Source organism: Artibeus jamaicensis, unplaced genomic scaffold (genome assembly GCF_021234435.1).
Source record: "Artibeus jamaicensis isolate MK-2021 breed Jamaican fruit bat unplaced genomic scaffold, CSHL_Jam_final contig_2790, whole genome shotgun sequence".
Classification (NCBI taxonomy): Eukaryota; Metazoa; Chordata; class Mammalia; order Chiroptera; family Phyllostomidae; genus Artibeus; species Artibeus jamaicensis.
Window position 1 is genome coordinate 2,439,487 of NW_026521616.1, and position 16,017 is coordinate 2,455,503.

At 56.4% G+C, this 16,017-nt stretch overlaps 1 protein-coding gene across 4 annotated transcripts in view; it reads left to right on the forward strand.

Annotated features, from left to right (window-relative positions):
• The window catches only part of ABR (ABR activator of RhoGEF and GTPase), a 172,122-nt gene that overhangs the window by 117,321 nt on the left and 38,784 nt on the right, over positions 1-16,017 (forward strand). For all 4 annotated transcript variants that reach the window (XM_037162856.2, XM_037162859.2, XM_037162857.2 and 1 more), the window contains 9 exons: positions 539-599; positions 5,239-5,291; positions 5,875-6,015; positions 7,772-7,893; positions 9,373-9,538; positions 12,609-12,731; positions 13,069-13,144; positions 13,593-13,697; positions 14,593-14,667. In XM_037162856.2, coding sequence (XP_037018751.2) covers positions 539-599; positions 5,239-5,291; positions 5,875-6,015; positions 7,772-7,893; positions 9,373-9,538; positions 12,609-12,731; positions 13,069-13,144; positions 13,593-13,697; positions 14,593-14,667 — 922 coding nt within the window. The remainder of the gene's footprint in view (positions 1-538; positions 600-5,238; positions 5,292-5,874; positions 6,016-7,771; positions 7,894-9,372; positions 9,539-12,608; positions 12,732-13,068; positions 13,145-13,592; positions 13,698-14,592; positions 14,668-16,017) is intronic.

Consider the following 16,017-nt stretch of genomic DNA (forward strand, 5'->3'; position numbering starts at 1 on the left):
GGGGCGTGCCAGGTGGAGCTGGGGGCCCAGTGAGTCCCTCCTGAGTAGGCTGTGGAAGTAAGCCTCTTGGCCCCAGGTGTGTCCCTCATCCTGTACAGGTGTGTGGGACCCCTCACTCCTTGTTGGAGGAGCTGCTCTTGTCCCCGGGATCAGCTGGTAACACCTGGTGCTTGTCCACTCAAGGCTGATGTGTACAGACCCCTAAGCTGTGGCTGCTGCTGGGGACACCCTGGGTGTCGGGGGGGGGGGGTGTCCTGCTCCTGCTGCCTCTGATTCTCTGGAAGTTGCAGGGGAGGGGCTTTAAGGGACAGGTCTGAGGAGCATGATTACCAAAGTCCTCCTCGCCTGCACCCTGCTGCTGGGCCCCGGGGCTCCAGCAGACCAGGGGTGTGGCGCCGGGAGGCCCTTGCCCGTGGTCTTCGTCTCTCTGGTGTTTGGGGCCCTGGGTTTCAGAGCCCTCCTTCCCCCTGTGCTCACCGTGGGGGATGGGCAGGCTCAGGTACAGGCCGGGCAGTGATTCCTCTCCTCTGTTTGGCAGGAACTCAAAGTGAAAGGTCCCAAGGACTCCAAGGAGAGCCACACGTCAGTCACTATGGAAGGTACTTTGGGGGACAGGCTGGATAACAGCCCCTTCCTTTGTCTGGCTTTGTGGACTGTGGTGCCCTGCTTGTGCGAGCGTGTGCACGTTCTTGTGGGAGTGTGTGTGTTTGTGAGCGCGCGCACGGACTCAGCCTCTGCCCCTAGGCAGCCAGCCAGCTACAAACGTGCTCCTCCTTAGGACGCCAGCCGGCAGCCAGCTCCCTTCCTCCTTCTTCCTCCCGCTTCTTCGTTGTCGCACCCTCCCCTCTCCTCCTCCCCTCCCCCCTGCCCCTCCCCTTGCTGGAGGAGCACTCGGGAAGCGGCTGCTTGATTCTGGAGGCTGTTCAGCAGCAGCGTGCAAGGTGGCTGAGTGGCTGGGCTGCTGACGGGAGCCGGGAGCGATGGCCGCGCGCTTCTGCTCCTGCCACGGGGACAGAGGCTGCCATGGAAATTCTCCTCATCATTCGCTTCTGCTGTAACTGCACCTATGGTAACCCAGGCCCCTCTCATGGGAGGTGGTGTTTCTCCCCACCGCTGGGGGCTGGCTGGCTGGAGTGGGCTTAAACGTGGCCGTCAAGGTTTGGGGGGCAGCTGGGAAGGGAGTGGCAAGTGACTGGATCTACGTTTACCCCGGTTCACCAGCTTCCAGCCTGAAATTGAAGTCTGGGGAACACTCGGGGCAGGAATGGCTTAGAAAGGGAAGGACCCGGCTAGAAGGGCCCAGGTATCCCCTGAGTGTCTGTGTGGAATTGATGGCTTAGCTTGAGAGGCTGTGGGCAACTTCCTGGAGAGGCTGTTAAAGACAAAGTGACAAGACTGTCCCCGCAGGTGTAGCAACCTAAAGGGCTGGAGAGGGGTCAGCAGGGGGCCCGCAGAGTGACAGGTGGTCGGACAGCAGCACCCTGGACGAGGAGGGCGCGGCCGGAGTGAGAAGTTGGGAGTTTCTTTGTTTCCGGAGAGGAGAGGAGAGGGGGTTGAGGGCCCCGGGTATTGTGTGCTCAGAGAGCACATGCTGCCTTCCAGACATGCTCTCCTCTCAGACCAGCGGCCGCGGGAGACCCCGGGAGACCCCGGGAGACCTGGGTACGGTTGGGAGAGCAGGAAGGAGTGGGCTGCTCCGAGGGGTTATCTCCAGTCACTGGAGCCCCCGGAGCTAAGGTGTTGGCACTCAGCGAAGCTGGCGGGAGAGGGGGCGTGGCGGTCTGCTGCTCCGTGAAGGTCACACACCCACCGTGCAGTGGAAGGGATCGGCCCTTGGCAGTCCCCTCAGTGAGGGGTCCCGGGACAGGCACCTGCCGTCAGCCAGGTATCTCCCTCAAAGGAGGCTGAAGTTGGCCCAGACAAGAAGGTGTCGGGAAGCTGGCGGCCCTGCTCTCGGAGGCAAGAATTGCCTTAAGGATGACCCCAACCACCTTTGGCAGGGGTGTGGGGTCAGATGTTACCTCTGGGTCCCTGCATGTTGGAGTGGCAGGCAGCTGGCCCTGTCTCTCCCCTCCCACCAGGCGCTTTGTCTCTGTACCCTTCCCAGTCACTAAGCTTTCACATCTCCGTGGTAACCTGGAGCTCCTTATCAAAAGCTGAATGGGGCGGTGGGGGTGGGGGCAGTGTGCTGAAGGAGAGATGGTGGGGTTTCCTGGGCTCTCTCCCAGGGGCCACTGCCAGAGGGACTGCTGTCCCCTCACCTTCTCAGGCAGTCCTATGTCAAGGCTCCTGATGGAGGTGACCCTGTGCAGGCCCTCTCCAGCTGCCCCAGCAGGACAGCTCTGGAACTCTAGTCACTGGGCAGAAGCCACCCTGTGCTCGTGCCCTTCAGCTCAGATTCTGACAGGTTGGATCAAGAGAGGAGCTAGGCTGGAAATAGCCTGTTCGAAGATCAGCAAGGAAATGCTCTTTTGATCTGACCTAGGAGTTGGTCAGGGCTCACCTTTGCCTCCCTAGAAGGGAGGGGGCCAGCCCTTTGCTTCCTCTTCCCTCCCCCAAAGAAAGCTCAGTCTTAGTGAAACAGGCCTGGGACCCGGATTTCAGGGTTTTTTTTGGTGCCTGTGATGCAGGCTTTGAACTCAGCCTCAAAGCAGGGAGTAAGGAGTGAGCGAGCCCTTGCTACTCACACTGTTTAGAACCTTCTCCGCTCCTCCCAGGGATGCCGGTTCTGAGGGTCCCATGGAGACTGTGCAACTTGGGGCTCACTCTGGAGTTCACGGCTCTTTGTGAGCTCTGCAGGGCCCTGTGCCAGATGCTGTGGGGGGTGTGAAAGAAAGTCATGTGTGACCCGGGTATTCCTTCCTTGTGAATCTTTCTAAGAGCAATTTACTTAACTTCTCTGTGCCTTCGGGAAGTTTCCTGTCAGTGAGGTGGGGCCAGTGCTAATTGCTTCCCTTTTGAATCAAAGGAAATAATGCATGCAAAACAGTACCACTGGACACAGCAAGTACCCAGCAAGCTAGAGAAAGGCTGGCTTACTCATGTCAGTGGTCTGACTGCAAGGCACTGTGGGTATTGTTTGCAAAAGTCCTGGTCAGGGAAGGCTTCCTTGGGGGGGGAGGATAGGTGCTGCAGCTTGGTGAATCGTGTCTATTCCAGGGACAGGAACGGCATGGTGAGGAGTGGAGAGAGTGGGAGAAAGAGGGCAGGACGCTGGGGGGGCAGGTGAAGGGCAGGAACAGGGGAAAGGCGGGCTCCTCCCTCTGCATCCTCAGGGTCAGCAGGCAGGTAGGAGCCCTGGGAAGCATGAACGTCAGGTTGCTCCTCCTCCCTGGTTCCTTCCATATGGGGCTGTGTCCCCGGGGCCTCTCCCTGCACTTTCCTCCCTGCTCACTTCCTCCCAGCTGCCCTTTCCTCACCTGGGCTGAGGTGCAGGACTCATTCCACAGCTCCCATCAGGTGGAGTCTTGAGGTGACCACAGGCATATTAATAACCCGTCTGAAACCCAACCCACCATTTGTGCAGCCCTCTGAGCTTAGTCAGAAACCTCGTCCTCCTGGGACCCGAAAGAGAGACACAGGGAGCTGACGCCGCAGGATCAGCTTTCCCTGAGTGAACTTGAGGGCTCGCCCTGGCAGGGGTCTGCTGAACTCGCACTTTCTCTTGGGTCTCCTGGTTCTCAGGGTGTGATCTCCTCCCAAGATGAGTGAAGCCACAGGTGCACACCCTAAACAGCCTCTGAACTGGACCCCGCTGCCCCCCCCACCCCTCAGGGTGGACTGGACTCTACCCTCACTGTCCCAGGATACCCCCGGCCTGGTCTTGTCCCTTCGGGCTTGCAAAGTCCAGGGGGAGGGGCTCTAGAAATTGCTAAATTAAGAAAGGGCTACAAATAAGCCATGGGAAACACATTTGCATAAAGCAGTGGTTTTCAGTGATTCCCGCATATCCAAATCGGCCAAGGAGCTTTTTAAAAAATGCTGATACCCAGGTCCCCCCCGGCAGAGCTTGAGATTCAGTTCCTGTGGTGAGGAGAGCGAGGCTGGCAGCTGTGTCTTTTAAGAGCTCCCCAGTGATTCTAATGGGCAGCCGAGCAAAGACTGCAGATGAGGCTCGTGGCGCACCACTGAGACTGCGCCTTCTCCGCAGCCCTCGAGGTGTCCCCGAAGCACCGGCTTAGCGCTGCACAGGGTGTTTCTGTCTCGGGCTTTGGGGGACTCTGAGGCTTGGGAGCTGGCGAGAACACGAATGTCTGCTCCCAGACCCATCACCGTCTGGTCCTGCAGGACACCCAGTCTAGGGTTCTCCTCCCCAAACCAGCATCCTGCCTCATTGCTCCTATAGCAGGGGGACGGGGGTCACGACCCCGCGGCCAGAAGCATGCAGGTGCAGGACTGAGGGTGAAGCATCCATGTTGGGAGAGGCCAGGCACAGCTGCTCGCAGGCAGCTTTGTTTGGAAGTACTGCCCGACCAGCTGCTGCTTCCACCTGCCGCTTCCACCTGTCTCTGCCGAACCCCAGCAGTCCTCATTTGGTGTCCCGGTCACCGAGGGGGGTGGCGCATAGCGGTCTGCTGAGCTTGCATTTCCCCCCACCTCTTCACGGCTCCCAGAGGTCCCACTCAAATTCCTTCAGGAAATCTTTGCCCCCTCGGCTGCCACTGGCTTGGAGCAGAGCCTTTCTGTAGAGTCGGCCTGCCTCCCTCAGCCTGCCCTGTTTTGTCTGGGGGTTTGAGGGCACGGAGAGGGGTCTTCTCATGGAGATGAGGCTGGCTATGTGGGTCAGAGGGAAGCCTGCCATTTCCAGACGGCAGTGCCAGGCCTTGGACCAGGGGAGCGTGAGAGTGATCGGGCCCGAGGGAGCTGCCCTCCCTGGAAAAACAGCACGTCTCCTGCCGACATTCTGGGGCTCCAGGTGTGACCCAGAGTGTGCTGGAGCTCTGCAGGGGAAGGCTAGGCGCATAGCTGCCAGGGCAGGGGGCTTACAGAGGGGCACCTGCCTCCACCCCATGAGCCTGGCCAGGAGAGGGCCCAGGCCGCCAGGGAGGTGTGTCTGCCTGCTGTGCTGTCTGGCCCGGGGTGAGAATGGAGGTGTGAGTTGCTGCAGAACCTGCTTGTCGGGGTGGGTGTCCTGCACATGGGCATCTGCTCAGGGCAGTGAAGCAGGTCGGGGGGCGAGACAGGTTCCTAAGGCCTCGAGCTGCTCCTGGGTCTCATCTGTCCTGTCTTCTCCAACAGCTCTGCTCTACAAGCCCATTGACCGAGTCACCAGGAGCACCCTGGTCCTACATGTGAGTGTCAGAGCCCCGAGTAGCGAGGGACGGGTCAGGAATTCCACGAGAGACTGAGCCCAGAGGGGGCAGGTGCTGGAGTCACTGAGCACAGCTCATCCGGGAAACTGGACAGAGGGGCCTCGGGCCTCAGCTGCGCCTGCCTGGCCCGCGGTAACCGTGCCAGTGGGGCCAGGGCCTAAATATAGCTGGGCCACTAAGCTTGACATTTGGCCAAATGCTCCCTCGGAGGCATGCACTTCCTGCCTCACCGTCCCTTGCCTACTGTTCTGCGGTGCCCTTGGAGCAGCTGTGGGGCGGGGAGACGGCCGCCTCTCCCAGCTGCTTGGTGAGAGGAGACTCCACCTGGCTCCCCCACACACACAAGGGGGGAGAGGAATGACTTCAGCAGAGAAATAAAGGGCCCACTGCCTTCACTGCTGCTGCCCCTAATTTTAGTTCAGATTTCACAGGCAGGACCAGATTAGTGTGGATCCCTGAATGCCCACCCCCAGAATTCTTTTAGTGAAGATGAAGTGCTTCCCACTGTCTTATTAAAGCCCCTTTAGAACCTCCCTCAACTCACCACCCCAACCCTCTCCAGGACCTGCTGAAGCACACACCTGTGGACCACCCGGACTACCCGCTACTTCAGGATGCTCTCCGCATCTCCCAGAACTTCCTGTCCAGCATCAACGAGGACATTGACCCCCGCCGGACTGCCGTCACAACACCCAAAGGGGAGGTGAGCTCAGGGCCCAGGGCAGCCGCTCACCCGGCAGCCAGATTGCCTACCCCTGCTGTCCCGCACCCACAGACACGGGGCCCTGTGCCCTGGGCTAACAGCTTTACATCCAGTGTCTCATTAATCTTTATAATCCTCACTGACAGAAGAGGAAACTAAGGCCTGGGGAGTCTCTCCAGGTGGGGTGTACCTCTCAGCCACTGTCAGCACCGGATTCTTTAGCTGGGGTTAGCTGTCTGTAAGCCCCGTGCACTGTCCTCCTTACCAGGACTCAGGGGGCTCTGGCTGTCTTGGTCTTAACTACAAGTACCCTGCTGTACCATGGGTGATAGGATGCCCGCAGGGTCCCCCTGGAAGATAATGGCCCAGTCTGAGGGAGCTTGGGGAGTCTGAGGGAGGGGGAGCTCTGCCTCTGATGAGCCTGCACGAGCAGGTGGGAGAAGCCAGGGAGAGGGCCCTGTGGCAGGAAGAGCTGGTGGGAGAGCTGGCTGAGGCAGCCGGGTCACCGGAAAGTCCCAGGTGAGCACCTAGATGTGGTACAGCAGCTCCAGTTCCCTGGGGGCCCTTCCTGGAGGAAGGGTTGGGGGGGTGACCCAGTGAGGAGAAGCAGTTTGAAGAATCAGAGAGAGAGTTACCGGCATGGGTCAGCAGCCTGGCCCACGTACAGCACTTCCTGTCCAGCAGAGGGAATTGAGTGGCGTTTAGGAGCGCAGGCTGGCTGGGTTTATGTTCCTTTGTTACATTTATGAGTCCCCAGTGTCTCCTGGGGAGGGGAGTAATGAGGGACAGGATCTAGAGAGTGACTAATGAGCACAGAGAGCTGTCCCTGCTTGCAGCTCCCAGCCGTGGTTTGCAAACCCTGGAATGTCCCTTGTTTATTTGACTCGGGGATTAGCTGAAAGACGCCCAGCAGACTGATAACACTATCAGTTTCAGATCATTTCGGTGGTACACTTTCCACATACTTACCTCCATGTCGTAGGGTGTGCCACTATGACGTGGTATGTAATGCAAGGAAGGCTGGGACAGATCGTGGCAGCCCCGGGGCTTCCACTGCCTCTGAGGGGGGCAGGAAGGAAACTCTGGAAGTTCTGCACGAAACGGCGCTGTGGACCCTACAGTGCCCAGGCTAGAGGTGGTGGCAGGTTCCCCTGCACACAGCTGCAGCCTCAGAGGGGAGCCCAGGGCCTCCCATCCGTCTGGGCTGGTTGAAGAATTTACTCAGAGGTAGTAGCATCCACAGGCCTGAGAGGGTCTGCAGGTCGAGATGAACTGAACCTAGATAACTTCTCAGACAGGACTGTGGGGTGGGTGTTGTGGGGGTGGGAGTGTTCGTGCCCCAGGGTAGAGGAACTTAGTCATCCTGAACTAGGGTCCGTCCAGGTGGAGCTGTTGAGAGCTGCAGAAAAGCTTCAAGCTCCCATATGTTGGTCTCACCTGATGTCCTGGCCTCGTGCCATTGTGCACGCATCGTCCTGGTGATCCCATCCTTATGGGCGGCCATCATTAACCCCCACTTTACAGATGGTTAAACTGAGGTTAAGTGAGGTCAGGAAACTTGCCCAAGTTCACAGCTGGGAAGTGGCAGAGTCTGGATTCAAGCCCATGTCCGTGTGACCCCCAAACCATTGCTCTTAACCAGCAGGCACTACGGCCCCTCCCCGCAGCCCGCCCCTCAGCGGGATGGTGCGCCTGAGCAGGCTGGGCCCCGGGCTGACCGTGCCTGAGCGGTGGGTGGGTGTGCCATCTCCCTCAGACGCGGCAGCTGGTGAAGGACGGCTTCCTGGTGGAAGTGTCAGAGGGTTCCCGGAAGCTTCGGCACGTCTTCCTCTTCACAGATGTCCTACTGTGTGCCAAGCTCAAGAAGACATCTGCAGGGTGAGTGTGCGTGTGCCCAGATGCAAAGTTGGGGAGGAGCTTGACCCTGCCCCCCTGTGGAGCCCCGTAGCAGCCTGGAGCAATCTGCATGTTTTCCTTTTTTAAAAGCATATTAATTTATTTTACTGCACAGTCTCTTTCTAAAAATAAATGATGTGTTTAATTATAAAGATAATATAACCAAATTACAGACCAAAAAAACCCACCACCCATCCGAACATAAGCATCAGTCTCCTGCTGTTGTATTTCCTTCCAGTTTTTTTAATGTCCTTACACGTTTTTCCAGAGACTTGTAATCAGAGTGAATGCCCAATCTGGGGCTCTGCTTTTTCCATTTCACGTCATAAGCATTTTCCCTGTTGCTGCCTAATCTTCATAATCATCACTTCACTTTCCTGCATGATGTTTCGAGTAGATATGCCATAATTTACTTAAGCATTCTTCTTTTATTAGACGTCTCTACATTTTTGCTCACGAGCCATAGTGAATATTCATTAAATCCGCTGCTCTCATTTATTGAGTGGGTCTGCCATGCCAGGTGCCACGACAAATGCTTCGAATATTTTATTCCTAATCTTCCCAACAACTTTGTAAAGTAGGTATTATTTCCCAAGTCTCACAGATGACAGGAAAGAGAATAGCAAAATAAGTTGCCCTGGGTTGCACAACTAGAAGTGGAGGAGATGGGATTCGAACCTTAATCTGACTTGAAAGCCGCTTTCCACCTCCTTCTCCAGACTTAGTGATGTAGCCCCACTCTGCGCCATGAGCAGAGAAGGTTGTTCGGTGTGCATCCCACATTCTTTCACCTACCGTGTGCTGAGTACGCTGGCTTACAGTCCAGGGGAGACGAGCCCAGAGCTCGCTGCGACACTGAGGTGCCGGGCGCGGACCCGCATTCTGGGGGGAGGGAGAAGGCGGGTTTTATGAGACTCAGTAAAGGGCAGGGCTCCCTGGCACTCGATCTGAGACACTTTAGGGCACAGGTGGCAGTCATAAGCAAACATGCCGGTGCCTTCAGTCCTCTGCCCATGGCAGGCTTGACTAATTAGCCCTGGCACTATTGCCCACTGGGCTCGGACATGGCTTTATAATCCTCCCTCTAGTACCTCAGGTGACCTTGGTTGATCAGAGCTGGCGTTCAAAATAACATTTGTGTTCCATCTCAAGCCTAAAGGATAATGAGTATAAGCTAAGCACGGGCAGACTGGAAGGGAGGGGAGAGAGTGAGCCCTCTCTTGCTCCTGCTTGAGAGGTTTGAGACGTTGCAAAACATCAGTCATACCCGACCAGAAGACTGGCACGGCCAAGGTCCAGAGCCCTCGCTGCCGCTTCCGCGCGGGTGTTTGCTGATTGGGCGGCTCAAGGACAGTGGATCATTTTGGACGAGTTCTCAGTTAACTGCTTTTAGGCAGTTTGGGGCTCAGCAGTTCAGGCCGAGCTCCTTCTGGCTCAAGTCCTCCTCTGGTTCATTGGCAGGAAGCACCAGCAATATGACTGCAAATGGTACATCCCCCTGGCCGACCTCGTGTTTCCGTCCCCGGAGGAGGCGGAGGCCAGCCCCCACGTGCACCCCTTCCCAGACCATGAGCTGGAGGACATGAAAATGAAGATCTCTGCCCTCAAGAGTGAGATCCAGAAAGAGGTGAGCAGAGGGGAGCTGGTGCAGGGGAGTCGGCTGTTTTTCTTGGGGCCCTTTGACTCGGCTGTATCGAGAAGTGCAGGCAGGGGAGGTGGTGAGGGCTGGGAACCAGATGAGGAGGGAAGAGGCAAGAGAAGGGGACCTCAGGCATCCACAGGCTTGGGGAAAGACTTTGGTCTCGGCAGATCAGCACTGAGCAGGTGGAGGGCGAGTCAGTGCTCAGAAGTCAGTCAGGTTGATCCTGGGAAATTTCCTGGAGAAGAGTGTGCGTCAGCACTATAGAAAAGGGGAGCAAGAGAAGACGCCTCCATGAGGGAAAGCAGGACATGTACAAGGGAAAGGGCCCAGGAAGCCTCCTACAAACCGACAGACCAGAGAGGCAAATACCAAGGACCCAGGAGCCTTGCACGCCAGGGCGCACTTGATGTAGAGATGCACAGAAGCCTGTGCCCTGACCAAGAACTGAGATTCTTCTCAAACACACGTGAAACATCCACACACACGGAACAGGCTTTAGGCTGCAAAGGCAATCTCAGATTAAAAAAAAAAAGTGATGGGCTACCTGTCCTGTTCACAGACTATGGTGCAGAAAAAGTAGAAATCAACAAGCAGAATATAGTTAAATATAAGCCTGGCAACTTTCAGAGTACAAAGGAAATCGAAGTGGGAACTGCATGAAAATGAGAGCCCTGCATATCAGAACCTGTGTGATGTAGTCAAAGCGCTATTAACAGGAAAATGCATAGCCTTCAGTTCGTATAATTGAAAGCAGAGGCTAGTGGAAAGCCCCCAGAAGTCGTCCCCCCACCCCGCCCCCGGTACATGGCAGGCAGGGCATGGAGGGGCTTGTTTGGTTGGTCTGCTTTCTTCCTCACCCATCCAGCTCTGCTTGCACCTCCCTTCCCCTGGGGAACCTTCCCTAATGCCCACCCACTGCGGGCTGGGTTGGGTGCCCTGCTTCCTGGCTCCTGACGTTTGCCTCTTTGCTTCATTGGTGCTGATTTATAATTGCATAGTCACCTTTTTCCTTTACTAACTAGGATCTGAACTCTCGCAAGGGGCTGTTTTATGTTCCCAGTGCTTGGCACATAATAAATACTTGTTTCATAAATGATTGTCGAGGAAGATGCACAGGTGGTCTCTAAGGATCCTTTCATCTCAGGCACCTCTCCTTGAACGGGGGAGGAGAAGGCCACAGTAATAATGCCAGGGGTATTTGGAAGCGAGGGTCTGCGGGGAGTGTGTCTGTCCAGAGGGAGCCTTGGACCGGCACAGGTGTGTCCCCCACCACCTGCCTGCCACATGGCCCGGCCCCACCTGGCCTCAGTGGAGCCTGTCGCCCCATCTGGTGCTGTCCACCATCCCCACCTGGCCCTGGGAGGCGGTGGGCTAGGTGCCTTGCCTCCTGCCCCGGGTGTGTAGACGCGGTCTTGCTCAGTTGAATCAGTGCTTACTGAGCGCCACTGGCTACGCTGTGCCTGCCGCCTCACAGAGCTCCTGGTGGGGGTGGGGGTGGGGGGACAGGCATGCACATTGCCGCCCACAGAGGAGTCAACTGGAGGGGCACAATAAAGTTGTTCCCTGAAGCACAGAAGCAGCAGTGATTTACTTGTTTAATAACATTTTTTAAACTTACTTTTTCCCTAATCACCAGTGTAGCCCTGGCTTGTTGTAAGGAAAACTCACAATGCCAAAGTGTGTAGAGTCACACTGACCGGTCGTCCCCGACCCCGCTGTGAGCGGTTCCAGGCGCATTCCTCCCGACTCCGCTGTGCTGGGGCTGGCGTGTGCGCACGCGCATTGTTTCCCACGTGAATGAGATTAGACTGCAGATGCTGTTTTGCAATTTAAGCTTTTCACTTAACAGGGCACCTTAGTTTGGGTCTTTCGGGTTCTTTCTAACGGCTGCATCCTATTCTGTTGCTTGACGCACAACAGTGCATTTGGGTATTTAGATTATTTCTGGTTCTTCACTCGTCAGTCACGGGCAGGTCTGCAGCCAGCATTGCTGTACTCATATGTCTTCCCCCTCACAGACTCCCTACAAGTGAGGTGTCTGGGGCAGCGGGCTTGTGCATGTACTTGCCAGACGTCCCTCTGGAAAGGGTGCGTCCTATTACCTTCCCACCAGCAGTGTGTGACAGTCACTCGCAACCCACGCTGTCACAACACTGGTCGTGAACCATTGTTACAGTCTTGCTAGTGTACTGGGTAAAAAAAAAAAAACCTGCAGAAATGAATTTCAGCTGTGGAGTTTGAGCGTGGCATGGGATCAGACTTGAGCATAAGAGTCATGAATAGAAGGGAAGGGTCCTTTATAAAACATGAACTTGGAAAACTGGAGAAGGGGACACCACCAGAGGGAATGGTTTATCAGAAAACAGGGAATAATACCACGAGGCCAAGGTGGAGGGCGCAGGGTGGGGTGTGGGGCGTGTCAGGCAGGGCACGGAGGCCGCGACCCAGCCTTGCAGGCCCCAGGCCAGGAATGGGGGCTTTGTGCAGAAAGATGTCTGAGGAATTAAGCAGGGTACTCAAGATTTAATTTATAGAGGTGACAGAAGAGGCTAATGCTACTAAAAGAAGACTTTTACTAATTACAGTCTCTAAGAGAAGGGTGGACACCACACCACACAGCCACACGGGGGAGGTTTGGCCAGGAGGCAGAAGGAGCGTGGGAAACCGTGGCCCGGAGCCTGAGTGGCGCCTCCCAGAGAAAGGAAGGCAGGGCAGGCACGGTGTAGGACTGACTAGTTTGGGTAATGCTGGCGGGGTCTGGGCTCTGGGCTCTAAGGCTGGCCCCAGTAATCTGGTACCTGGTCCTGAGTGACTTAGGGCAGGGGGATGCCGTGAGAATTACATAAAGGAGGAGGTTGGGGATATGTTAGGATTTAGCATGACCTGGGAGGAATAGTTTTCTCCCTGGCCACGTAAGCCTCCCAAGGTGTCACAGAACCATAAAGTATTGAAAAAGAAAAAAAAAATAAGATCAACACACGGGAAAGTTGTGCTTGGAGCCTCGGGGTGAGGGGTGGAGTCTGAGGAAAACAGTCTGTGCCCTCCGCCCCTGCAGAAAGCCAACAAAGGACAGAGCCGGGCCATCGAGCGCCTGAAGAAGAAGATGTTTGAGAATGAGTTCTTGCTGCTGCTTAATTCCCCCACAATCCCATTTCGGATCCACAATCGGAACGGAAAGGTCAGGATGGGTGGACACGGCACCAAGACAGCCCCCTTCCTCGGTCCAGGGCTGTCTATTCTCTGTGGCTCCCAGCCCTGACCAGTGGGAATGAGAGACTCAGGCCCCCATTCGCAAGGAGGCTGCTGTGGCTCCGGCCCTGGACTCCCTCTCCATTGGTGTGGAGCTAGTGCCCTCTGCTGGCCATTGTTGGCACTGCCACTCCTGTCACTGGGCTTCCCCCAAAGCCTAGGGGGTGGTACCTGGGTAAGAAGGAGCTTTGTTGGAGCCCCGAAATCCAGGAATTCACTTGGTCTGACTAGGGCCACCCCACTGAACTGTCATCTCCTGTCTTCAGAGCTACCTGTTCCTGCTGTCCTCGGACTATGAGAGGTCAGAGTGGAGAGAAGCGATTCAGAAACTACAGAAGAAGGGTGAGGTCCTGCCCTGCTCTACACTGCCCCCAGTGGCCCTGTGTATTACCAAGCACTTTCATGTCCTGGTCTCCCCTTCGGCCCCCACAGTCACTCTGTAAAGTGCCAGGGCAGGTGGCTCCTAATTGATGTTACTGAGCCATTGAGGCCCAAAGAATTTAAGTGATTTGCTTAAGGCATACGGTGAATTAGTGACGGGACTAGACCCAGGAGCCGCTCTCCCTCCCCTCCCCCTCTCACACACATTTGCACGCGCCTCTTTGGTTGGACTCCACCACTCTCACCCCTCTGATGGCACCCGTGGGAGGGTTCACAAGTCTTCCCCTTTCTTCCAGTGACCAACTCTGCCCTTAGAACCAAGTGGGTTTTTCTTCTGCAATAGCCCCCAAAGGGAGCCGTGGGCCCAAGTGGACCGCAGTGACATCCCCTTTCTCGGCTCCTCCCACAGATCTCCAGGCCTTTGTCCTGAGCTCGGTGGAGCTCCAGGTGCTCACGGGATCCTGCTTCAAACTTAGGACTGTCCACAACATTCCTGTCACCAGCAATAAAGATGGTAAGATCTGGAGCCCACGGCTGCCCACTCAGCAGGTCCAGTGCCCCAGGGCATTGCTGGGTCCTTCTGCAGGGACCTTGCCAGCTACCGAGGAAGTTTAAACAGGGGTTATCCATTTCCCCAGAAGGCCCCAGTGCCTCCCTGGTCCCCACTGGCTTGGGAGGAGAATCTGGCACCCTGGTGCACTAGGATTGTGTGGTTATTGTATTCACGAGGTGGTTAGATAGGAGAAGCAGAAGACAAGTGTGGGGCAGGGGCAGAGGTTGGGGTAGGAGGAAGGGGAGATGGGCTAGAACAGCGTGTGAGAAATAAAGCCAGGTGTTTCCAGGGATGCATCTCGGAGGGCCGTGAGTGCCCAGCAAGGGAGTTTGTTGTTCAAGCCCAGGCACCAATGGGAGGTTTTTGAGCTAGGCAGGGCTGTGACCAGGGCTGGCAACTGGCTTAGAGTGGGTGGAACCTGGCTGTCCGTGGGTGCTGGAAAGGGGTTTTGAAGGCAAGTTTTCCGCTGCCCATGAGAGTCACCTGCCCCGGCTGTGTTCCAAAGAGGAGGCAGAGATGGGCCTTCCCTCCCATTGGCACAGAGTGACTTACCGGCTAACTTTTTCTTTGAAAGGCTAGACTGAGAAGGGCAGCCACAGGATAGCAGGACCCAGAGGGTGAGGGAGAGCGCAACTGGGGGGTGGTACAAAATCCTGGGTCCAGGAGGGAAGGTGTGGAGTGGCCTGCCAGGCTGAGTGGAGGGTGAAGGGGCACCAGCTCATGGTCCTGAAAGCAGTGGGCTCTGGAAACTTCTTCATCTGGCCACCAGGTGGTGCTGTCAGACCTCGGCTCATGCCGTGTCTCAGATCCGAAGCTACTCGCCACCCCCACCCTGGGGGCTTTTGCTCTCTTGCAGATGACGAGTCTCCAGGGCTCTATGGCTTCCTTCATGTCATCGTCCACTCTGCCAAGGGGTTCAAGCAGTCAGCAAGTAAGTGTCCCCGACCACCAGCCCTAGGAAGAGGCTGGTGGGCTATTGTTCATCCTGTCCCAGAAAGTCCTTGTGGACCCATGGCGTGGGGCCTCCCACTGCCCACCTGCTCTGCTCTGGCCTGCCGGGCTGGGGCCCTGCTGCCGCCTAGAGATGTGGGGTGTGCCCCCAAAGGCTACGAAGTAGCTCCTGTGGGTGGGCAGGGACTCCTTCTGCCCTTTGTCTCCAAGTCCGCTGAATTCCTGGACTCCAGCCTCACATCTGCTGATCACAAGCTGTGTGGCCTGGGGCAATGCTCCTGACCTTTCTGAACCTCAGCTTCTGTCTCCATAGAAGGGATCACTCTTGTTGACACGGACCTAAGAGCAGGCTGCAGTGTGACCGGCCTCCACACACCGCCTGCTCTCCCTGGTCATCACCCACTAAATCTGTGCAGTTGTTGGCATTTCACAAGATACAATTACACTTTTGGTCTAGTTTTTCTTCTGCAGGAGTTTGTGAGTCAGTTAGACAGGTATTAGTTCCTCCCCATTTGCCAGATGAGAAAACTGAGTCACAGAGAGATAAAGGGACTTATCATCACACAGGATCAGAAACCCAGGGCTCCCAGCTCCTCTCCTTTCCGCTAGCCCCCTTCCCACTCCCTCCTCTTCCTCACCGGTGGGTGCCGTCTGCCCTTGGCCTCTCCCCAGACAGATCACTGTGCATAGGCCATGCCATTGGCTCACAGACATTCAATAAACATGCTTGCGAAGCCCAAGTTCCTGGGGCTCATCTACCTCCTCACTCTGTGTTCCCATCGCCCCAGACAAACCATGTTTCCAGCACCTGTCATACTGTTCTGTCACTTCAAATTTGCTTCTCCCATGTGAATTCTTAGAGGGCAGAACCATGTGTCCTTTATTGCTGGATGAATAAGAGCTCAGAAATGCTGACTAAGCAGTTAATTTCCAGATACCTACTGTGTGCCCGGGGACCTTACTAGGTGCTGGGGAAATAACAAATGTGGCCAGTGTGGGGACGTGCCCTGGTGTGTCACAGCCTTCTCCGGTGTACGACTGGCTCCGATCTTCCTGGCTTCTCGCGGAGTTCACTGACACCATTTGCATTTTACACACGAAGAAGCGTAGGCTCCGGGGGCACAGGGACGTTCCCAGGCGGCACAGGCAGGTCACGTGGGTGGTGGAGTAGAATCCGAGTCTTCCACCCCAAAGCCCACGCCCTTCGCTTCAGAGCGTCATCCCTCTCAGGGCGGCTGGGACTCTGCACGCGTCACTTGCGCTGTGCTGTGTGTACAGGTGGCAGCTTCCTGGGCCCCCCCCAGGCCCACGGAATCCCCCTCTGCGCCGG